The sequence below is a fragment of the Schistocerca nitens genome, chromosome 1 (genome assembly GCF_023898315.1).
Source record: "Schistocerca nitens isolate TAMUIC-IGC-003100 chromosome 1, iqSchNite1.1, whole genome shotgun sequence".
Lineage (NCBI taxonomy): Eukaryota > Metazoa > Arthropoda > Insecta > Orthoptera > Acrididae > Schistocerca > Schistocerca nitens.
Window position 1 is genome coordinate 923,915,438 of NC_064614.1, and position 25,311 is coordinate 923,940,748.

Sequence of the window (25,311 nt, forward strand, 5' to 3'; positions counted from 1 at the left end):
CATGATCTGGACTCACAGTGAAGAAGAACTCCAGAATTTCCTCTCCAATCTCAACTCCTTTGGTTCCATCAGATTCACCTGGTCCTACTCCAAATCCCATGCCACTTTCCTTGATGTTGACCTCCACCTGTCCAATGGCCAGCTTCACACGTCCGTCCACATCAAACCCACCAACAAGCAACAGTACCTCCATTACGACAGCTGCCACCCATTCCACATCAAACGGTCCCTTCCCTACAGCCTAGGACTTCGTGGCAAACGAATCTGCTCCAGTCCGGAATCCAAGCATTACACCAACAACCTGACAACAGCTTTCGCATCCCGCAACTACCCTCCCGACCTGGTACAGAAGCAAATAACCAGAGCCACTTCCTCATCCTCTCAAACCCAGAACCTCCCACAGAAGAACCACAAAAGTGCCCCACTTGTGACAGGATACTTTCCGGGACTGGATCAGATTCTGAATGTGGCTCTCCAGCAGGGATACGACTTCCTCAAATCCTGCCCTGAAATGAGATCCATCCTTCATGAAATCCTCCCCACTCCACCAAGAGTGTCTTTCCGCTGTCCACCTAACCTTCGTAACCTCTTAGTTCATCCCTATGAAATCCCCAAACCACCTTCCCTACCCTCTGGCTCCTACCCTTGTAACCGCCCCCGGTGTAAAACCTGTCCCATGCACCCTCCCACCAACACCTACTCCAGTCCTGTAACCCGGAAGGTGTACACGATCAAAGGCAGAGCCACGTGTGAAAGCACCCACGTGATCTACCAACTGACCTGCCTACACTGTGACGCATTCTATGTGGGAATGACCAGCAACAAACTGTCCATTCACATGAATGGACACAGGCAGACAGTGTTTGTTGGTAATGAGGATCACCCTGTGGCTAAACATGCCTTGGTGCATGCCCAGCACATCTTGGCACAGTGTTACACCGTCTGGGTTATCTGGATACTTCCCACTAACACCAACCTATCCGAACTCCGGAGATGGGAACTTGCTCTTCAATATATCCTCTCTTCCCGTTATCCACCAGGCCTCAATCTCCGCTAATTTCAAGTTGCCGCCACTCATACCTCACCTGTCATTCAACATCTTTGCCTCTGCACTTCTGCCTCGACTGACATCTCTGCCCAAACTCTCTGTCTTTAAATATGTCTGCTTGTGTCTGTATATGTGTGGATGGATATGTGTGTGTGTGCGAGTGTATACCCGTCCTTTTTTCCCCCTAAGGTAAGTCTTTCCGCTCCCGGGGTTGGAATGACTCCTTACCCTCTCCCTTAAAACCCACATCCTTTCGTCTTTCCCTCTCCTTCCCTCTTTCCTGATGAGGCAACAGTTTGTTGCGAAAGCTTGAATTCTGTGTGTATGTTTGTGTTTTGTTTGTGTGTCTGTCGACCTGCCAGCACTTTCATTTGGTAAGTCACATCATCTTTGTTTTTAGATATATTTTTCCTACGTGGAATGTTTCCCTCTATTATAACCATCTTTGTTTTTAGATATATTTTCCCACGTGGAGAGTTTCCCTCTATTATATTCAAATATCTACTAAATCATACACAGAAACTCCACCTCTTGTCAACCCACATTGGACCAAAATAAGAAAATATGGTCCAAACCTTCCCTGAATGAAAATTTAGAAACTTAAAACAAGCACACCCCAGGCAAGTACAGCTGGAGACTTGGAATCTCTCACTGAAATAGCAGTCCGCCCCACAGATTCCAAATGATGGAAAGGGGAGAGGCAAAAGATCAATTACTCATATTAAAGTACACAATAAATGCACAAGAAGAATATTTTGGCCGTTTGCAACATGAACAGCAGAACATCAAATGTTAATAATCAACTTTTGAAAATATAATGTAATTGTATAGATGGCAGCACAAGGCTCTGAGCACTATGGGACTCAACATCTTAGGTCATAAGTCCTGGCAGCACAAGAACACAAATGTTAAGGCATTGACATTTGCTAGCTTTTGGAGCCAGTGGCTCCTTTTTCTGGCAGAAAGGTTAAAGGGAAAGGAAGAGGGGTGAAAGAAGAGGACTAGTGAGTTTTAGGAAATAAGGAAAGTTTTGTAAAGTAACCCAGAACCCTGGGTCAGGGGAGATTTACTGGACTGAGGAAAGACAGACTGTTGGGGACTGTACCAGATGAGATATGAAAACCTGAGAGCTCAAAGATAGAAGATAGGATAATATCCAAGACAGAGATTACTGACAATACACTTGCACAAGCAATAAGCTAAGTGGATTATATATGGTAGATGTGGGAGAAGGGAGGCAGAGGTAATGGCAGGTCAGAAAATAAAAGATACAGAAAACTGAAAGGGAGCGAAGAAAGGAATAGTTATTGAGAAGAAATGCTGAGACTGAGTAGGCCAGGTGGGTGGCGAGAACCAAGCATGTATTGTAATTCTACTTTCCTACGTGTAGTTCTGAGAAACTGGGGTCTTGGGGAGGAATCCAGATGGCACATGTGGTAAAACTGGCACCAAGGTTGTAACTGTCATGTTGTAAAGCATGCTCTGTTGCAGGATATTGTGTGTTGCCAGTATACACCCTCTGTCTAGGGCCATTCATCCTAACTGATAACTTGGTGGCAGTCATGCTAATGCCAAGGCCAAACAGTGTTTACATAACATGTGTCATTATACAGGTGGCTCTTCCTTTCATAGTACATATTTTGAAAGTTTCAGGGTTGTTATAGGTGGTGGTAGCAGGATCCATAGGGCAAGTTTTACAGTGGGGCAGCCATAGCAGTAATAGCCATAGGGCAGGGCAATGGGTGCAGAAGGAGTATAGAGTCAGACAAGAATATTGCGGGGACTGGGACGGCAGTGAAAAGCTATTCTAGATGTGGTGGGCAAAATGTCAAGACAGAATGGGGTCTCATTTCAGGGTACAATTTTACAAAGTCATAGCCTTGTCAAAGTAGCTGATTAACACATTCAAGACCCGTATAATACTGAGTCACAAGAGGTGTACTTCTAAGTTGTTATTTGGTGGGATCAGCAGTACCAGGATTGGATGTGATGGCACGGGAAATCTGCTCTTGAAGTAGGCTGGTTGGGTGATTATGTCCAGTGAAGGCCAAGTTGAGAATGGTGGTGTATTGCTGTAAAGAGCCAGCACTGGAACAAATACATTTTTCTTGAATACCAAGGCTGTATGGGAGGGAACATTTGACATGGGAAGGGTGGCAACTGTCAAAATGTAAGTACTGTTGTTTGTTAGTATCTTAAGTGAAAAGAAGTGTGTATCTGACCCTCGGTAAGGATGAGGTTAAAATCAAGGAAAGTGGCATGGGATCATGTGAATCTTAATTGGGAGGATGTATTTAGAGAGTCAAGGAATTCTAACAGGTCAGCCTCACCATGAGTCCGTATGGCAAAGATGTCATTAATGTATGTAAACCAAACCAGAGGCTGAAGGCTTATGAATTCCAGGAAAGCCCTCTCCAAGCAAACCATGAAAAAGTTGGCATAGGAAGGAGCCATCTCGGTTCCCATGGCTGTGCCCCTGATCTGTCCGTAAGTCATAAGGTTGATTCAGTTGAGCAAGAAGGACATCTTATATTTGGAATTAGGTGGGCCTTGACTGAGGAACTGTTCAGCAGTGAACAGACCATGCACATGTGTGATGCTGGTATAGAGGTGGCATCAATGGTGACAAGCAAGGTGTGTGGTGGGAGAGGGATAGGCACAGATCTCAGACAATCTAGGAAATGGTTGGTGTCTTTAATATAGAAGGAAAGTCTTTATACTGTAGGTTGCAGGTGTTGATCAACCTTTCAGCCGTTATATGTGTGTTCTCCTGCCACTGCTTGGTGAATTGATATTTTATTGACCCAATTACAGAACTTCAAATGGGACATACTCAGAAACAGTGAGACAAGATTCAAAGACGAAGGAATTGCTGTCCTCAAGTCTGGCCACATCCTATTACAGAATAACTCAGATATAAATTCCCATATTGGCCGGGTAGGTCTGTTAATTCACAACAGGAGGGAACATTTTATCACCAAGACCATGATCAATTCAGACAGAGTGATCTATGTAACTCTTCAGCTGAATGGTAAAATTAGCAGCCAAATCACTTGTGCCTATACACACCTACTTACACTTCAACTGGTAAAGAAACAGAACAGTTCTGTGAAAATCTGACAACAGCAAAAAATTCAGACACCAGCACATTTTTATTAATACTCAGTGATTTTAATAAAAAGATATGAGTAAAGTTCACACGAACTGATCTCTTCAGTGCAAACTTTGGACTCTCCATATGAAACGTGAGAGAACAAATGATGGTGAGTATTCTTAACAACCAACAGAAATGTGAAGAGCAATGGAATTGAATGAGCTTGCAATAAAAAATTACAAGAAGTATTTGATCAGCAGTAAAGAGTCAGTGCACTCCAAAAACAGAAAAATTCAAGATTCGACCTTGAAACATAACACCTTACAGAGGAAAGGTGAAACACTGACAGAGATGCACCCAAATACAGAGACATCAATAAAAACATAAAGAAGGTGATCAGAAGAGATCAGAGAATGCAAAACACAAGACCGATAGAGGAGGCCATTAAAATAAATGTGAACATGAGAGTATTTTGTTCCAGTCAATCAAAATGCAAGCTTATCATGCACAATATTAGGAACAACCAAGCCGGAATTGTCACTAAAAGAGACAAAATTATAAAAGCTGTTGATGACTTTCATCAAAAGCTCTGCAGTCAATCACTATCATGCCAAAGCCTGCATAATGAATCACAAAGTTATGTTATGAATGTGGCACTGGAAAAATTGGAACCCATCAACAAAAATTAAATGGAAACAGTTCTGAATAATTCAAGAATTGTAAGGAACTAGGAGAAGATCAGGTCATGTGTGAGATGCTTAAAATTGGGAGAATAATGAAGAAGCACTCTTAACTATATTACATGACTTGAGGAACAGAAGATTCTAGAGTCACGGAAAAATGCAGAGTTCATTCTCCCCTTTGAAAAAGGTGGCAACACAAACATCAAGAATTACAGGCATATTAGTCTTTTATCTATATTTTACGAGCTGCTAACAAAAATCATTAAGAACCACTTGTATCAGAAATTTGACTTTTTATCAGCCAGCCAAACAGGCAGGATTCAGAAAAGGATCAGTGCTGTTAACCATATACAAGCAGTACACAGATGATAGAGAAATATATGAGGTACAATGTTCCATGGACTCCAGAGACATGAGAAGGCATTCACAAAATTGAAACCTGGACAATATTGAGGACAACACACAGACCCCATGTTGACTAAACAGATACCAAATTAATCTGCTAAAATCAAACAATGGAAAATGCAAGATGGAATGTAACAACATTATGAGAAGGAAAGTTGCTACTCACCATATAGTGGACATGCTGAGTCGCAGATAGGCACAACAAGAAGAATCTCACAATTATAGTTTTTGGCCATTAAGGCCTTTGTCAACAATACGACATGCACACGCACACACACAGGGTGCATTCTGGGTTCCTAGGATTCTAGGGTTCCTAGGTTTAGGATTCTGGAATCCTAGGATCCTAGGGTTCCTAGGCTTAGGATTCTGGGATTCCTAAATCCCTCACCTGGCTCAGATTCATTGCTATTTGGATCAAAGGTGAGGACACCCTATCAACATTCCTCCAGAACCTCAACAACTTCTCCCCCATTTGCATCACCTGGTCCCACTCAACCCAACAAGCCACCTTCCTAGATGTTGACCTCCACCTCAAAGATGGCTACATCAATACCTCCATCTATATCAAACCTACTAACCACCAGCAATACCTTCACTTCGATAGCTGCCACCTGTTCCATCCAAGAAGTCCCTTTTGTACAGCCTAGCCACTGATGGTCACCGCATCTGCACTGACGAGCAGTCTCTCTCAAAATATACCAAGTGTCTCACCGAAGCCTTCACTGACCACAATTATCCTCCCAACCTTGTACAAAAACAAATCTCCTTTGCCTTGTCTTTCCAGTCTTTCTCCACCTCCCAAAGTCCCACCATTCGGCACAGAGGAGCATTCCCCTCGTAACTCAGTACCATCAAGGACTGGAGCAACTGAATTACATTCTCCGCCAGGGTTTTGATTACCTCTTGTTATGCCCTGAAATGAGAAATGTCCTGTCCACTGTCCTTCCCACCCCTCCCACAATGATATTATGTCATCCACTGAACCTACACAATATACTCTCCATCCTTACACAACCCCTGCTCCCAATCCCTTACCTCAAGGCTCATACCCCTGTAATAGACCTAGATGCAAGACCTGTCCCATACATCCTCCCACCACCACCTACTCCAGTCCGATCACTAACATAATGTATCCCATAAAACCTGTGAAACCAGTCATGTGATCTACAAGCTAAGCTGCAACCACTGTAGTGCATTCTATGTAGGCATGACAACCAACAACCTGTCTGTCCACATGAATGGCCACCGACAAACTGTTGCCAAGAAAAGAGTGAATCACCCTGTTGCTGAACACGCTGCCATACACGATATCCTTCATTTCAATGACTGCTTCACAGCCTGTTCCATACAGATCCTTCCCACCAACACCAGATTTTCTGAACTGCATAGGTCAGAACTTCCCCAGTAACACATCCTACATTCCCATAACCCTCCTGGCCTCAACCTTCGTTAGTCACTATCCTCACCCATCCTGTTCCCATTCCATCAGCACTACACAGCCATCATTCCACAACTGCAACGGGTCTTTTTATTTCTCTCCTTTTCTGCTATCCCCCCCCCCCCCCCCCCAGCTAACCTGCAGCACTTCACTGTGTCCCTCCCCACCCCAGCCTCTTCCTTACCCCAACCCAGTCACCACTCCCATCATCCACTGGTGCTGCTGCTTGCAGTGTGGTTTCAGCAGTTGTGTGTGAGTTGCATTTGTGTGAGTGTGGGTGTCTTTGTCTATGTGTGCCTATTGTTGACAAAGGCCTTAATGGCCGAAAGCTATAATTGTGAGAGTCTTTTTGTTGTGCCTATCTGTGACTCAGCATCTCCGCTATATGGTGAGTAGCAACTTTCCTTCTCATAAAATTAACCTGCTACATTTACAAGAATGATCATCTAGATATGAAAAATATAGGACAATTGGATTATTGGAAACATTCCTGTGGGAAGTAGCATCATACAAGGAGGGACAATCTCACTTAAGTTATTCATTTTCACTATGGGGGATGTTTTAAATTATCCATCCTGTGGATATCAAGGTACCAACATGAAAAATTTCTAAGTCATCATTGCTTCACAGAGGATATCATCCTCTTTAAGAATGGCACAAATGAACTGTCAAATATGATCTGAGAATGGAAAGATGTTTTCCATGCTTTAGTCTCAAAATTAACTTTCAAAAGACAAAAAACATGAGCTCTGTCAGTATTGTGGGCTCCATCGGAAGCTATGCTCTGGAAGTAATAAATGAAGACCTTTATCTGGGGCACAAAATCTAACTTGGGAAAGATAACCAGAGAACAGAGATCATGCCATGCATTGGCCTCATCTGGGTGATATTTGGGAAACTTGGTTACGTTCTTTGTAAACTGAGTATCCCCAAAAATTTTAAAAGAAAGGTTTACAATAACTCTTTATTAAACCAAAAACAAACAATATCTCACAAATTTTAGGCTTTTTCCAACATGCAGCTCCATTTTACAATGCTTAAACATCATTCATAAGCTTCATGTACTTAAAATATAAAACATAACAGCAAGATAAATATTAGAACTTCAAACAAGGGAATGACAGTTGATAAATTCATGTGTAGTGATGCACCATGGTCAACTGTGGACAGTGTTTGGTGGAAGGTGGAAGGCGGCATGTGGCTGGTGGCTGCAGAAGGGTGAGACAACTATCAAACATGGATGTTCTGATCTTGAAGCAGCCAAGAGCTGTTTTGACAAATTGTTTCTGGAAGATTTTTCTGTTACTGGTGGATTAGAAAGTATGTACATTATCTTTAGCAGACAGCCGGACTCTGGTTTAAAAGTAGGGGAATTTGTGGACTCGAACTCGCAACTTAGTGTCTATGCTACAGTTTAAAATTCCTTCTGAAGTACATATAAAATAGCTTGATAAATATGCCCCCCCCCTTCCTATAAGCATATACACAAATTCATTCACACAAGCAATTACACTGCACACACACGTGACCATCATCTCCAGCATCCCAGACTGTTGGTAGAAGATGTTTTTGAAAGTGTGTTGATATTGCTAAGAGCATGATAAAAAGTATGTTGTTAATATAGGTCAGATACAATTACAGTTTTTTTATTTTCATTTTTTAGGTTGGGCATATAGTATTGTCCCCTTTCCCCTCTTGGTAATGCGCGTTATGGAAAATACGTTGATATTGTTATGTTAATGCAACCTTTGCTGACCCCGCACAAGGATCAGCTTGTTATATGCTCCATTATGGTTCCACTTGTGTGCTCCAATTGGAATTTCACTCCCTGTAACTACTGAGTAACACCACATAATACAGGAGTACTATTCGAAGCATCCCGTTATGATATCCTGGGGTCTGGATTTCGGTTCTCCACACAATGGAAAGAAATTTTGAATGCCACTATTGAATCATTCTTGTTATGCATCCTTGGAATTTAACTTCCCTCTCAGTACGCATCCTGTCTGATCAGTTCTTTTGGATACTAACAACACTGAATTGCTCAAGTCCTCAGATCAGCTGATGGCTCATGACCAGAAACGTATCACTAGATTGAGATGCTGCCCATGTTATGGCATTCCTGCAGCAGGTTACAGTACTCTCTTGACTGTCTGGCCCATGACTACCCACCCTCTGTACTATCCAACCTACTTAATTCATATAATTTTTTTGAACCTTTAGCAAGAGGATGCCCGCTACAGTGCCGTGTGGCCTTTCAAAATGTATCACGTGTCTTTTGTGCTTCTAGCACATCTGGATTCACAATTATAAGGTAAATACTGTGTTGTTAATAATGAATAAATTTTCAAAACCACTCTTCAACAAACAATCCTTAGACGCCTCCTTCCAGTGCTCACAAACAAGAATGAACACACTGTAATATCTCTTTATATTCTACTAATTATCCCTGCGCAATTCTATGAGTGAATTATGTTTCCTACTTGACCATCTATAGACTCGCAGAATCAATTCGCAAAGTAGTACAGTAGTATTAATAATCCATGAGCGCATAATTACTCTTTGTAATATTCTCTCTGGTGTGTTGAGAGGACTTTTAGGATCTTCTCCTTGCCGAATATCCGCATTGAATAACTGTAATTTTGCTATCGAGATTACTGGAAGAAAGAGATTGAAAATATATTGTATGCTACTCAATAAAATATATATTGAGCATTTACATCAAAGGTGTGTAAGGAATTTCATTACATATGTATTCTCTAATTGGAAATTTGCACAGAGGTGTCGTTTCATTGGTAATCAGAAGGGAACTTCCGATTAATTAGAAATGAACCTGCAATTATTAGATCCAAGAGCTCCATTATTTCATCGGATAATTAAACTCTGTCAAAGCAAACTTTCCGCTTCATCTGACGTTTCCCGACTAACTACACAATGCAAGAAAACCAAGACATTTTATTTACACAGGATTGCAGATCGCTTCGAATCATTGAGACTGCGGACAAGGAGAGTCATCGTCCAATTCTGATTAAACAAGTAAAGCTTAATTATAACTTTCTGGAGGGACTGTGATGACTGTGATATGGCTGCTTATGAATGAGATCATTTATAAAATACTGATAACTAACTTTCTTCCTCACCAGCAACCAGTATAAACACAATATTAATTAAAATTATAACACGTAGAGAGCAGCTGTGTTGGCAAACCTTTGTTCTTGTTTCTTCAGTTGTATATCAGATGCAAAATGTGTGTGCATTGTTGAATCATTGTTTTGTGTCATCCTTTATGCTTTAATTAGAGTCCAAAATGGGTGGTAAATGAAAAAACTGTAGCATCTATGGATCAAAAACTATGTGCTGTACTGTGACTGGATTCTGGGGTAGCAGCCAAAACTATTCCTAGGGGTAGGTGGGGGGTTGGAATGGGAAAAAATACTGTTAAAGACTGGAAGAAAAATTGAGCACAAATTGAAAACTGGTATGTTTCCCAAGATAATGGAAGTGGAATAAGAGCAATGAAGACAAAGTCAGAAGGTAAGCATAAAGAAGTTGAGGAAATGTTACTTTTGTGACATTAATATTTAAGAGGGGAAAGTTTGCCCATTACTGGGCCAATATTGCAGGAAAAAGCATTACAGTTTCAGCAGCAAATAGAAGGAGAAGATTCAGAATTTACTGTCAGAGGTGGATTACTGGACTGATTGAAAAATCGATTTGGTATTTGCCAGATTACAATTAGTGGAGAGACATTATCCACTGGCAAAGAGGCTGTGTCATTTTTTAAAGACTATCTTTTGGATTTAATTAATGAGGGGAAATTTATGGCAAACAGTTGTACAAATGCTATGAGAGTGATTTAAATTTATAAAGTCCTCCTTAAGAAAATGCTTGCTTCAAAAAAGGACACTGCAGCATCCAGATACAATACATGTAAGGAACAAGTTACTGTACTGGCATGTGTAATACAACTGGTAACCATAAACCTAGGCTTACATTAGTAGGGAAATCACAGAAACCTAGGCTTTCAAAAACCCCAAAAATCAGGAATAAGTGCCCTTATATAATACTCATCAAGAAAAAGGACAGATGAGTTCAGAAACATGTAAAATGTGGCTACACATGAATTTGTAGCAGCTTTAGAGAAATATTTGTAAAACAACAATTTACTGACGAAAGCTCTGTGGCTTCTTGATAATGTGGCTTCACATACTGAGAGTGATGATGTCACACATGGAGAAATCAAAGCGTTATTTTCACCACTAAATGTGACAGCTCTTGATAATGCGCCTTCACATCCTAAGACTGATGACCTCACACATGGAGAAATCAAAGCATTAATTTCACCAATAAATGTGACAGCTCTTTGTCAGCTAATGGACCAGGGCATCGTTGACATACTAAAGAAGAAATATTGCTACTGTCTTCTCAGTTCATTGATATCAATGATTGATAATGAAGATTGTGTAACCATCTGTGAGAGAAATGACTTGTTACATGTCATAAGGTAGTTGGCCAAAGCACGGAAAGAGATTCCAAACACATCACTTGTAAGGTCTCGGAAAATTCTTCTAGACCAAGAAGGTGGACACTTCAAGTTGGAATCCATGTGTGAAACTGAAGTCAAAGAGGGAAACGATGATATCATTTTGTTACTAAAAAATATACCGGGCTGTGAGACTGTCGATGCAGAGGACACCATAGAATGGATGGGAAATGATGAAGCTGATGAACTAATTGAAAATAATACTGTGGAAAGAGGCATGCAGGGGGAACTAATAAAGGAGAAAAAGGCCAACTTAGATGACTGGAGAAATCTCATCCCAGAATCGGAAGCATCCAAGATGACTGAGGCAGCGCTGCAGTACAATGGTGAGCCGGAGGAAGTAACACCAACTGATATCATCTGTTTCCATAAGTGAAGGGATACTGCAGCATGGAAGGGTGTTAAAAGAGGGAAACAAAGACTTTTTTAAAACCTCAAACTTGTAAGTTCATCTTTTTTGCTAGGCCTGGCTTCTCACAAGTAGGTAATCATAAACTCATACTTTTCAATGCTGATCATTTTCTTTAATTATTTTTGAAGGGTGCAGTGTGTACATATATACACTTCAGATGTTTATTGTAAATCATTTATTATTTATTTATAGGCTGCATTAATCCAATGAGAAGCGAAATGTTTGCAGTTGTCATTTTATACTTTGTTAGTTCAATCTATTTAATTTCATATGGCATTCTGGTTGGTGATCAGTCAGATTTAATCACATTAATATGTTAATATATTTCCAGTTTTGCAACTTTTCTTTGGTCAGTTAAATAGTTACAACATTATTTATAGGACATAATTAGTGGTGTTAATGGTCTTGAAATAAATTTTACTTACATCACTTCAATCCTCCCTCCAACCTCCCTGATTACAGTTAAAATATCTGTTGTGTTTCAAAATTCTGTTTCGTGATTTTAGTCTGCCTCACTGTCAGGCTGGCAACCAAATGGGGACACATTGGTGATTATCTGGCCACAATAAAGACAAGAGACTGTGTGCTCAAGTTGTCTTCAAAAATTCGACAGCAGTCTGACATGGAGGCCTTTAAACATCAAGTGGCCCCTATCAGTGGGTCCATTAACTCTTCTAATGCTAGGAGTCATTCAGTCACTGCTTTCATTAATCTTGTAAAACTGACCTGTAAATATGTATTGCTTATTTTAAATAATGTTTTAATCTTTGTAACCCAAGTGTCTCAGTTTCCTCTACTTCTTAAAACTGTCTCTGAAACCAGCTTTGGCTATCTTGGGATGCTGCCACAGTCACAGTCCTGTGCTGCCAATTATAGACACTGCTGAGTGATGTAACAATTAAACTCACATTTCAAGATTTCAGTTGTTAAATGAAATTAAAATAATGAATTGTCAAACAAAGTTAAACGTTGTTAGCCCTAGATTAAGGCCCCACTGAGATTGGTGAAGCCCTGCCATTAAATCATGCTGCAGAGTCTGACTTGTGAAACTGTGCACTCTCGGAGCAGCAGCTGAGAATCTCTCTCTCTCTCTCTTGTGTTCCATGCCAATGCCTAACACAGAAGCTAAATGACTTAGTTCTCCTTGCATTTTCCTTCTCCTCTGAGATAGTTAGGGGCACCTGGTGCTACTTTCTGTCATTCCCTTGACAGTCCTCACTGTGTAACTCCAATGAATAATAAACCACTACGATTGCTTTTTTCTAAGTGTGAGTACCATAAGTTAATTATGAGTCTACACTGCTTTCCAATCCTGACTTCAACCCCAAGCAGGTGTACAAAAAACATGGCGAGCTCAAGGAGTATTCCACAGGAAGTACAAACAGGTGGACTTTTTAATAACTGCAGATAGCCATAGATTAGTGAACAAATTCCTTACACAAAGACAGGTCATTATCATTTTGTCCCATTTCTGTGATCTGAGGGAGGAACACAAAAACTGAGCAATTAGTTTCAGTGACTGTAGCTTGCTCTCTCTCTTGTCCAGTGACTCTCTGCCCTCCCACACATACACACTGAAAAATATCCTTCTGGCTCAATTTTGTCTGTTGAAATGCTTGTACGGCACCTTGGTCCTGAGCAGTTGGTCTGCAACTGAATTTCTACAGATCCATAGCTCACTGTATCCAGCAACAGGGTGCCTTCTTAGCTGTCTTGAAAACTTTGGAATTGATGTATCAGTTGTATGGCAAGCTGTGCTGCTGATGTGTGAGTCACCCAATCCTGGATCCTATCTTTACATTCAGACACTACCAGTATATGCTATAATGGACATTAAATAGAGCCACAACCAGTACATTTTCTTGAAAAAATATGCTCATTTACTGTTAAATACACCCAAACATTAGACAAAATGAGGCCTATCTTCCACCAGGAATGAATGAATGTATCAAGTTGATATGTGGAACAGTTTAGTTTATACAGCCTTGATAGATATTTGTGTATTTTTTATTCAAACAGATACACTGGAATATCATGCCATCACAAAATTTATTGTTTTACATGGTTTATTGTTGACAAATATTTTTCCTACATTGGGGAGGCTTTCAATCATTCAGTTTCTTCACTGTCAATACTTATGACTTGGATCACTAAATTCAAAAGTGCAAACTTCTTATCAATGTGATTCACATGAAGGATGAAATTCAGCGATGTTGAACCCAATTAGTAATTCATCACATGAATTTGCAATTGCGAATAAGGATTACCATCAGCTGTTGAATGGAATGACAACAATGAAAATTTGTGGCGGGCTGGGACTTGAACCCGGATTTCCCACTTATCGTGAGCAGTTGTCTTACCATTTGGCTATCCATGCACGACTCACGGCCAGACCCAAACTTCAATATGTCGTCAACCATGCATCTACAACCAGTACTCATACATCCATTATGAATATTCCCGTACAGGTCAGATGCTGTACTCGAAAGTCGCTTGCCCAGTATCGGCAAGGAAATACGATATTGCAGTGCCTGTGTTATTCTGATCATGATGCACTGCGGCGCCCACAGCCCTTACAAAACACAGCAAATGAATTTGCAATTGCAAATAAGGATGCATGGTTGACAAAATATGTAAGTTTGGGTCTGGCCATGAGCCATGCACAGATAGCCAGATGGTAAGACTCATGATAAGCGGCAAATTCAGGTTTGAGTTCCCCGTCCGGCACAAATTTTCATTGTCGTCATTCCATTCAACAGCCGATGGTAATCCTTATTCACAATTGTGAATTCATTTGATGTGTTTCACAATGGCCGTGCCACAGTCCATCGTGTTCAGAATAACTCAGGCACTTTTCAATATTGCAATTAGTAATTGCATGGCTTGGATGGGAACAACAGGTGCTGTTGACTCAGTCCCAAAGATGTGTCCATCTGAGACTTGCACTAGGTTGTCGAACCATTCAACATTATTATCATTACTCTTACTATTATTATTATTATAATATAAAGGACAATCAAAAATGAAATGACAGATGAAAACATGGTGAATGTGTACAATATGGTATTAGAAGAATTAAGCATTGGGCATACTCTAAGACATTCGGTTCAATTACAAATTCCATTAATTGAGTCTCGATCCAAGTTAGACTACTTGGTCCAAACAAAATCATTACTTTATGGGTGGCAGGAAGACAAGATGAAAGATGTTGAATCTTCACCTTTTGGAATCAAATTCATCAAGCACTAAAAAGTACAACACAGAAAGAAATATTTGTTAATGGCAGAATAAGAAAACAGAAGGCCAATTAATATCAGATTCTTTTGCAATACACAGGGTTGGTGCACACAACTGGAATGAGATTCAAATAAAGGTTTGAAACAAGCAAAATTCAAGTTCAAGGGAAGTTTGAAACCTTTTGAAGTATGAATGGTAATTAAGTGTTCAAATTGCTTCTGTTTTCTAAGCAACTTACAGATGCAGGGTGTATGAAGATAAAGACCACTCAACATTAGTACGATATCAAATGGAACCCTGCAGATATAAAGGAGGGATATCAAATAAGAATATAAAATGTTATACAACTTGCCCACTGTTTCTTTGAAACTGTGACTTACCTACTCAATTTAATATAGTATTAACCTCAGCAATCAACTATTATTTCTCAAGCAGCCAGTTGTTAACTGTCAATGAATTTTAATTTTATATGCTGATTAAAAAAAAAAAAAAAAAAGTGCCTTGACATCTTTGCTAATGAGAAATCACAAAATTTAACTAAAGACGAGGTACCTCTGGTAGGAAGATCTTGTTGACAAGGTTATCAGAGTTCTGCTGTGTCGTACAAACTATTGTTTCTTTAATTTAACATGCATCTGTTCCAAGAAAGATTCACTCGAGAAGTAAAAATCATTCATTTCTTCATTTTATACTTGCAAAAATTACAATGAAATCTATGATTCCCTAAATTCAAGAAATTGTGAAATTTATTTGAAGACTCTTAAAGTGTTGCTTTTCATAACTTGTAAAATTATGAAACTTACTATTTCCATAAACATACTGAGCCACTTCCTCCACAAGTGACAAAAATGTCACGATTCTGTGGTAAATGGCGCGCTAACCATATTGTTGACTTGTGAGCCTGGAACAAGAATAAACACAAAAAATATTGTTTCAGTTCCTACAATGGGTTAAACTAATTTTCAGAGATAATAAAAAACAATGAACACCAGCAACAAAGAACCACATACACTACCTAATCTTACATAAAGGATCCTCAATGGAAAATAAAAGAAATATTTATAGTCATGAATAAGGCATTACTGATAAGGACAAGGCTGTTTAGAAGCTTTTAACACTTTAAGCATTTAAATAATTAAACAAAGCTATGGGAATACATCAACACCCAACCAAAAAGCATATAATGTCATTAGCAGAGCACCATTAGGCAAATACACCGCCCAGTCAAAATAATGTGATCACCTGGAAAAAGCCTGAATAACCATCCTTTGCAGCACAGACTCGTGCGAGACATGCAGGAAGAGAATCAGTGTGGCTCTGGAAGGTACTGACAGGGATGTGGAGCCATGCCGATTCTAGTGCTGTTGGCAACTGCACTAGGTTTCTCATCTGAAGTTCAATGGCACAAACAGCCCAATCAAGGGGGTCCCACAGATTCTCCATTGGGTTTAAGTTCAGAGGGTTTGCTGGCCAGGGGAGTATGATGAATCCATCTTGGCACTCTTCGAACCATGCACATCAACTGCAACATTGTGCCAAAGAAAAACAAACTGCGGTAGATGACTTTCCGCCGAGGAAACTGCGGTAGAAGACTGTGCTGAAGAAAAACAAACTGCATGTAGGAGTGGACATGGTCCCCAAGTATAGATGCATACTTGTATTGATCCACCGTGCCTTCCAGACTAACAAGATCATCCAGGGATGTCCTCTAGCCTGAGCCCTTTTGATTATTGTTGCAGAGTGTTTACTTTCAGACATTTCACAGCGTACATGCCAGTAGCCATCTGTGCTATGAGGCATAAAACATGATTCATTCGAAGAAGCCAGTTATCACCATTCAATGGACATACAGCTGTGGTATTAGTGCACAAACTCCAGCCTTCATTGCCCCTGAACCACGTGCTTGCTTCAGAGACCGATATGCAACAATGTTCGCTCAATGGTCATTGCGGAAACAATGTTGGTAGCCCCTTGCTTCATCTGGGCAATCAGTTGCTCAACAGCTTCATGTCTATTTGCCCACATACACCTCTGCAGCCATCATTCACCCCAGTCACCTATGGCCTGTGGTGCACCACAGTTGCCTCAGCAGCAGTTTTGGATATCGCCATTTTGCTACAGACGGTATATACTTGAAGCACAGTGGCACGAAAATGGTTCACGAACTGAGCCATTTCGAAATGCTTCCACTAGAGCCCTGCAACTGCCTACCCTATGCACATGGCTCACATGCACCTGCGGTGTGCGAGTAAGAGCGCTAATACGCTTTGCAAACATTGGTGGATGTTTGCCAAAGATTACTACACGGATTTCCTGCACCTGCACCTACTTGTACATAGGCTGTGAATTTACAGTGTGAGCACGTGCAATGCACTTCTGTTAACTCCACACTTGGGCAAAATTTATGTGAATGACAAATATTGTATAAATTGCTATTCATTATTTGTGAATAACAAAAATTGTTTGAAATATTACTCACTCACACAAATAAAAACAATTAGAAGTCATCTGTGGGTAAAAAGTGTTAAGGATAATACCTGCAGATGAATTTGGAATCCAATTGCATTTATAGTGCCAATTCTTTGTCATTTATTAAACAAATGTAACTTTTGTTCCTTTTAAATTAGTTTTCAGAACAACTCTTTTATTTGAAACATTCCACCATAAACTTTATTTGATTTACAAAGATTTACCATTGTGAGACTAAAGAAAATACATTCTACACATGCAATGCATTCCTGGATTGATCTTTAATCATGACTTCAATGTACAAGTTTCAGCTCATAATGTCTTCAGCAAATATGGAGAATTTTACTTCACTTCTCAAATCACATTCCTAATAAAATCTTCTTTTTATGTCTTAATGTCATTTGAAACTCGTGACCAGATTTCTTTGACATTTCTTTGGCTACTATATGTCTGAATTGTTTAAGCCTCCCTTGGTCACAGCCACCAATAGAGATGAACTACTTCTTTTTAAATCATGAGAATGTCTCTGTAACAATAAATGCACTCAGTATATAGAGAGAAAAAAGTCTTACAATCATCATTTGACACTTCCAAGACACGCAAGTTGCAAGCATGCTGCAATATTACGAACTCTTTTATACACAAAATTTTTAAGGCTTTCGTGGCCACTTGTTGACAAACTGCCTATTGGCTTCTGTCTTGGGTTCTTCGGCCACATTCATCTGATGATTTTGTTGACGTTTTGCCAGCGCGAGTGGCTGGCATTGTCAAAGATTCACCCTCCATTGCCAGTGGTGAACTGGAGCCGAGCTCGCGTTCACAGACTATATGTATCTGGCGCACCAACGTCTGAGGGCTTCTCCGTCATCATTTCCGGTGTGTTTCTCCAGGTAGCAAGAGGAGAAACGCACTGGAAACGACCACAGAGAAGCCCTTGGACGTTGGTCAACCAGGTATATATAGTCTGCGGCCGCGAGCTCGGCTCCAGTTCACCACTGGCAATGGAGGGTGAAGCTTTGACAATGCCAGCCACTCGTACTGGCGAAACATCAGCAATATCATCAGATGAACGTCGGCTGAAGAACCCGAGACAGAAGCCAATAGGCAGTTTGTCTCTTTTATATACTCACACCCAGTGTCTCTTCTGAAATTTTTGAATCTCAAAACTCTTATATAATTGCACAGACGGATGTCTAAATGAAAGCTATTCCATATTCTAATGGCAAGCTCACTCAGAGAGTTAATCCTGAAACACTCTGGTTGATTCTGGATATTGAGCAGCACTCCATAAACTATCAGGAGACTTAATATGAAAAGTCTGGAGATGTTAATTAATAAGACTCACTGGATTCTTGCTTGGTTCACTCATTCTGTAGCACTACAACAACAAACTGCATAATTATACTAAGGAGACACATATTCAATAGTGTTAGCAGTCTAAGAAAGGAGTTTTTGTCTGCTGCATTCTCATCACTGGCTGCTTACACAGAGTTTTTGCACCATGTTAGCAGTGAGATGGGGAGACATATTATCTGGTGCACAGAGAAATGAAAGGGGCTGTAATGTTCTAGGCAGGCCTTCTGCATCAGCCAATATAAAATTGAAGTGATGCAGCCCGCATACTGGGCCTCTGCGACAGCTAGCTGGCTCCGCGCTGCCATTTATGAGCAGGCTGTCTCATGGAGAACTTATGTGGCTGCCTTCAATGTCCGTGCACTTGTCAAAGTAACCAGACATTCCCTGAATCCTGAAACAAATTTCATGATGACTTTCAATAACTTGTAGGACTTGGGGAAATTTCCATTTTGAAGGGACATACAATAGGTCTAAAAATTTTCACTCATTGCTTTCTAGCATGTTAGCTTGTAAAACACAGCAAGCATTTATTGCAGCAATTGCAAATTCATCTCAAACATCCATTGGGTGATGAAAAATTTTCTGTTCTCCATTTATTTGTCAGTGTGTATTCTATAAACTGCTTAGTCTGAGACAGTCAGTTTTTAAAGGTCCTTTTATTGTTTGTTGAACTCCTTCCTCCATAAGTATGCATTAAATTTTCAGATATACCAAATGCCTCACCTGCGACAATGACGCATGGTGTTGGTACTCTGTTGTTTGATATGGGGCTTTTCTCCGATATTTGTAAATTTTTACTAATGAGAGCTTTGTGCAAAACTGTGGAAAAATAGATGAGTCACTATATTTCCTATGTACATGAAGTTATAAACCACAGTGCATAAAGCAAATAAAATGATGGAAAAATAAATTTTACAATTATTGTAAAGTACATCAGATATGAGAAAAAAGGCATAACATATTCCACATCCATCTCACTCAGCTTATCGGTCATGACTGACTGTCAGCTGGCTGACTAAATTGGCTGCTTAACATTGGGGCTGCCTAGTGCTTTACGGCCCAAACCACTGAGCCTGACTGCCGATAAGTATTTTTATGTTTTATTTGTTACACTGCAAATCAAGTAAAGCAGTGCTCAACTTGACGGGTGGTTTCAGCACTGCAGTGACTTACTAGTGCCCTTGACTTCCTCCCACCTATGAACAGATACAGCCAGTTAAAGGGAGACCTACATTTCAAAACATACTCCAAAATATGGTGCAACTTGCCATGGGGTTACTGCCATTGTTGTTGCTGTATTGAAGTTCATTCAATATTTTGTTCTCACTTTAATTTTTGTTACACTGTGGTGAATCTCACGTGTACAGTGCATACCTTCTCCATAGAAAACATGGAAAATCGACTGCTAATAAAGAAATTCTAATTCTAAATTCATTCAAACACTTGCTATACCAATTAGTGTTTGTTTGTTTGTTTTGGTTTTAGGGCGCAAAACTGCTATGGTCATTAGCGCCCGGTCCGTGACTTAGGAAACAGTAAAAAACCAAAAATGGAAACCAGCAGCAATGGGAACGAAAGTCTTAAAATTGGAGAAACTAAAAGCAGAAGGAAGGCTTAAAAATCCACTACAGAAAGGGGTTGGTTGACCCCAAAAAAAGCTTCAAATGACTGACGTCATTTCACTGGCACTAATAAACTCGAGAATGCGATCGGCTGAGCGCATGTCATCTGCTAAAATTGACGATATATCTGGCAACAGCTGTAGACGGGAGAGTAACGGATTAAAATAGGGGCACTCAATTAAAAGGTGTCTTACCGTCCACAGCTGAGAGCAGTGGGGACAGAGTGGGGGAGGATCGCCTCTTAAAAGATGTCGATGGCTAAAAAGACAGTACCCTATCCGGAGTCTAGTTAAAATTACCTCCTCCCGACGACGCGTTCGGGAGGAAGAGGTCCAAGCACAAGGAAGAGCTTTCACGTCCCGCATTTTATTATGGGGAAGTGTCGACCAATGTGCATGTCATAAAAAAACAACACGACGACATAAAACGCTCCGTAGATCAGCGAAGGGAATCGATTGAATAGCTGGCCAAAGAAAAGAGACTGCAGCCTTGGGTGCTATATCGGCCGCCTCATTTCCACAGATACCAACGTGTCCCAGGAGCCAGAGGAACGCCACCGAGACGCCCCCCAGGTGGAGCAAGCACAGACAGTCCTGAATCCGGTGGACCAGAGGGTGCACAGGGTAAAGAGCTTGGAGACTGAGGAGAGAGCTGAGAGAATCTGAGCAGATAACGTACTGTATCCGCTGATGGCGGCGGATGTAGTGGACAGCCTGAAGGACAGCGTAAAGCTCCACAATATAAACCGAACACTGGTCAGGAAGCCGAAAGTGATTTGGGGTGTCGCCAACAATAAAGGCACTCCCTACACCTAACGATGTTTTCGAGCCATCGGTGTAAATAAATGTGGCTTCCGTCATTTGTGCACATAGAGCAGCAAATGCCCAACGATAAACAAGTGAAGGGGTACCATCCTTGGGAAATCGACAAAGGTCACATAGCAGGCAGATCCGGGGATGGAGCCAAGGCGGTGCTGTACCCCAAGTTGTCAAGAAGGTTTTAGGAAAGCAGAAGGAAAGAGAATGGAGCAGTTAACAGAAGAGGACTCGCGTTGGTAGTAGGGAGGAGGGGCGGCCTGTTTTAATCTGCCAGGAAGTTTCATATCAGCACACACTCCGCTGCAGAGTGAAAATCTCATTCTGGAAACATCCCCCAGGCTGTGGCTAAGCCATGTCTCCGCAGTATCCTTTCTTTCAGGAGTGCTAGTTCTGCAAGGTTCACAGGAGAGCTTCTGTAAAGTCTGGAAGGCAGGAGACGGATACTGGCAGAAATAAAGCTGTGAGTACCGGGCGTGAGTCGTGCTTCGGTAGCTCAGATGGTAGAGCACTTGCCCGCGAAAGGCAAAGGTCCCGAGTTCGAGTCTCGGTCGGGCACACAGTTTTAATCTGCCAGGAAGTTTCATATCTGCGCACACTCCGCTGCAGAGTGAAAATCTCATTCTAGAGGGCAGATGTTTGTCCTTTCCAGGTTTCGGAACAGGAACGACGATAGCTTCCCGCCATCGTCTGGGAAAAGTACCGTCGGTCCAAATTCGATTATAAAGGCGAAGAAGGTAACGCAGACTATGGGTTGATAAATGCAGCAACATTTGGACGTGGATACCATCCGGTCCTGGGGCGGAGGAGCGAGAAGAAGAGAGTGCATGTTGGAGTTCCCGCATGGAGAAAACAGTATTGTAGCTTTCTCGATTTTGAGAGGAGAAAGCAAGATGTCGCACTTCCGCTGCACGTTTCTTCGGGAGAAATGCTGGCGGGTAATTTGAAGAGCTCGAAATCTCAGCAAAGTGCTGACCCAGTGAGTTAGAAATTGTGACGGGGTCCACTAATGTATCATGCGCGACAGTGAGCCCAGATACCGGGGAGAAACTAGGCGCGCCTGAGAACCGTCGAAGCCGACTCCAAACTTCCGAGGAGGGAGTGAAGGTGTTAAATGAGCTAATAAAGAATTTCCAGCTTGCCTTCTTGCTATCGCGGATGACACGACGGCATCGCGCACAGAACTGCTTATAGTGCATACAGTTGGCCAAAGTAGGATGGTGGCGGAAAACGCGAAGAGCACGTCGCCGCTCACGTATTGCGTCACGGCATGCCTCGTTCCACCAAGGAACTGGGGGGCGCCGGGGCAATTCAGAGGTGCGTGGTATTGAACGTTCTGCAGCTGTAAGAATAACGTCGGTAATATGTGTGACCTCATCATCGACGCTGGGAAAGTGACGGTCATCGAATGTCGCTAGAGATGAAAAAAGTGTCGGCTTGGGCAAACATCCAGCGGCGCGGGCGCATATATGGCAGTTGAGGCTGCAGTCTAAGGACACATGGAAAGTGGTCACTCGAGTGTGTATCATCAAGGGCGAACCATTCGAAGCGCCGAGCTAGCGGAACAGTACCGACCACAAGGTCCAAATGAGATAAATTTGTCGTGGAGGCAGACAAAAATGTAGGGGCCCAGTGTTGAGGCAAACTAGATCCGCTTGGTGGAAGACGTCTAGCAATAGTGAGCCACGTGGACAAGGATGTGGAGATCCCCAAAGCAGGTGGTGGGCATTGAAGTCCCCAACCAGCAAATAGGGGGTTGGAAGCTGACCAAGAAGATGAAGGAGATCAGCTCGTGCCATTGGTGTGGACGATGGAATGTATACAGTACAAAGAGAGAACGTGTATCCAGAAAGGGAAAGACGGATGGCGACAGCTTGGAAGGAAGTGTTTAAGTGGATTGGGTGATAATGGAGAGTATGATGGAGAAGAATCATGAGTCCTCCATGGGCTGGAGTGCCTTCAACACAGGGGAGATCATATCGGACGGACTGAAAATGAGGGAGAACAAAGCGGTCATGGGGACGCAGCTTTGTTTCCTGAAGACAGAAGATGACCGGCGAGTAGGATCGTAAGAGGATCGACAATTCATCCCGCTTGGCGCGAATGCCGTGGATATTCCAGTGGATAATGGACATAGGGTGAACAGAAAATGGAGGAATGTGACCAAGGTTGCTGTCAACTCAACGACTGCTCAGAGATTACGACCGACAGCATGGAATGGCATTCAGCCGAAGGCAGAAGATCCTGATCCATAGGTTGTTCAGGAGCAGTTCCTGCCACCAGCGATCGGCCGGTTGATCGGCCGCCAGCAGTGCGCCTCGGCGACACAGAAGACGGCCGAGGGCGATTTCCGCCAGGTGGTGCTGTAGATGGGACACGCCTTGGCGGAGAAGGAGATGAACTGGGTTTCTTTGTAGCCTTCTTGGAAATATGATGTTTAGAAGAAGGAGGAACCGATGGTTGTGAAGTTGGGGTACGTAAACAATCTTCACGAGTATGCTCTTTTTTCAAAGTCTTGGTGTCTGACTTTTGGGCTCGAGATTTAGCAGAACCCGATGAAGGGTGAGCCATAGAGTGGGCAGGCAAAAGTGGTGAGGTTGAACGGGCGATCACTGCACTGGCCGATCTGACGACCGTGGCACTAAAGGTGAGGTCACAAGTCTGCGTGGCCGCCTCCTTTGTTGGCCGAGGAGAAGCAAGGACAGTGCTGTATTTTTCTGTCTGAGGCACGGTGGGCTGTCGACTGGCAAATAATTTTCGTGCAGCAAAGGTCGACACCTTTTTCTTCACTCTGATTTCCTGGATGAGCTTTTCGTCCTTAAAAACGGGGCAATCTCAAGAGGAAGCAGCGTGGTCACCCATACAGTTGATGCAGCGAGGGGATGGAGGCGGACAAGCACCCTCATGGGCATCCTTGCCACACGTAACACATTTGGCCGGATTGGAACAGGACTGGCTGGTGTGACTGAACCGCTGACACCGATAGCAACGCGTAGGGTTTGGGACGTAAGGGCGAACGGAAATTATCTCATAGCCTGCTTTGATTTTCGATGGGAGTTGAACTTTGTCAAATGTCAAGAAGACAGTGCGGGTTGGAATGATGTTCGTGTCAACCCTTCTCATAACTCTATGAACAGCTGTTACGCCCTGGTCAGACAGGTAGTGCTGAATTTCTTCGTCAGACAATCCATCGAGGGAGCGTGTATAAATGACTCCATGCGAGGAATTTAAAGTGCGGTGCGCTTCAACCCGGACGGGGAAGGTGTGGAGCAGTGAAGTATGCAGCAATTTTTGTGCCTGGAGGGCACTGACTGTTTCTAACAACAAGGTGCCATTCCGTAATCTGGAACAAGACTTTACAGGACCTGCAATTGCGTCGACACCTTTCTGAATAATGAAAGGGTTGACCGTGGAGAAGTCGTGACCTTCGTCAGACCGAGAAACAACAAGGAACTGTGGCAACGATGGAAGAACTGTCTGTGGCTGAGACTCAGTGAACTAACGCTTGTAAGCAGACATAGTGGAAGGTGAGGAAACCATTGCGGAAGAATCCTCCATGATTACCGGCGTCTCCGATGGTGCGCTCCTCCCTTGTGGGGGCCCTCTCTGAGGGCACTCCCGCCTTAGGTGATTGTTCACACCTCCCAACAAACGGACGGAGAGACCAATCGGCACTTTTGGAAGGTATCAGCTCGGGTAATCACCCCTCCCTGGGCCTGGCCGTTACCAGGGGGTACGTACGTGTACTACCTGTCTACGCGGGGCGGGGAATTACGCGTTACCCCGTCACCGGCTACGCACAAAAATGTGTGGGTCGGCCTTCAGACATGCACAGGGAGGAAGAAAGAGAAAGGGAAAAACAAAGAAAGAGAAAGGAAAGAGGAGGGGTCTCAAACGCCGCAGCGGAGAAAAGGGTAAAGAGAAGAGGTAAGGAAAAGAGAAGGACAGGGAAGGATGAAGGCGAAGAATGCGGTACATTTACGAGCATCCGTCTCCGGATGTAGGCACAAACCATACTCCCAGAGGGGTAAAGGGAAGGAAAGAGCCAGAGGTGAGGGGAGGAGGGGCGAAGATGGGGGAGAGGGAAGGATGCGGAAAAGGAAGGTATGCAGCCCAGAAAGGAAGGGGGGCCACATTATCTCGGGGTCCCGTGCTTGCTACGCACGTATCCACAAAAGAGTTGTGGACC

General features: G+C 42.4%; 1 protein-coding gene across 1 annotated transcript in view; it reads right to left on the minus strand.

The window, feature by feature from the left end:
* LOC126193003 (dynein axonemal assembly factor 10) overlaps nt 1–25,311 on the minus strand; it is a 217,218-nt gene that overhangs the window by 11,546 nt on the left and 180,361 nt on the right. The window contains exon 8 of the mRNA XM_049932651.1: nt 15,664–15,761. Within this exon, the coding sequence (XP_049788608.1) occupies nt 15,664–15,761 (98 nt within the window). The remainder of the gene's footprint in view (nt 1–15,663; nt 15,762–25,311) is intronic.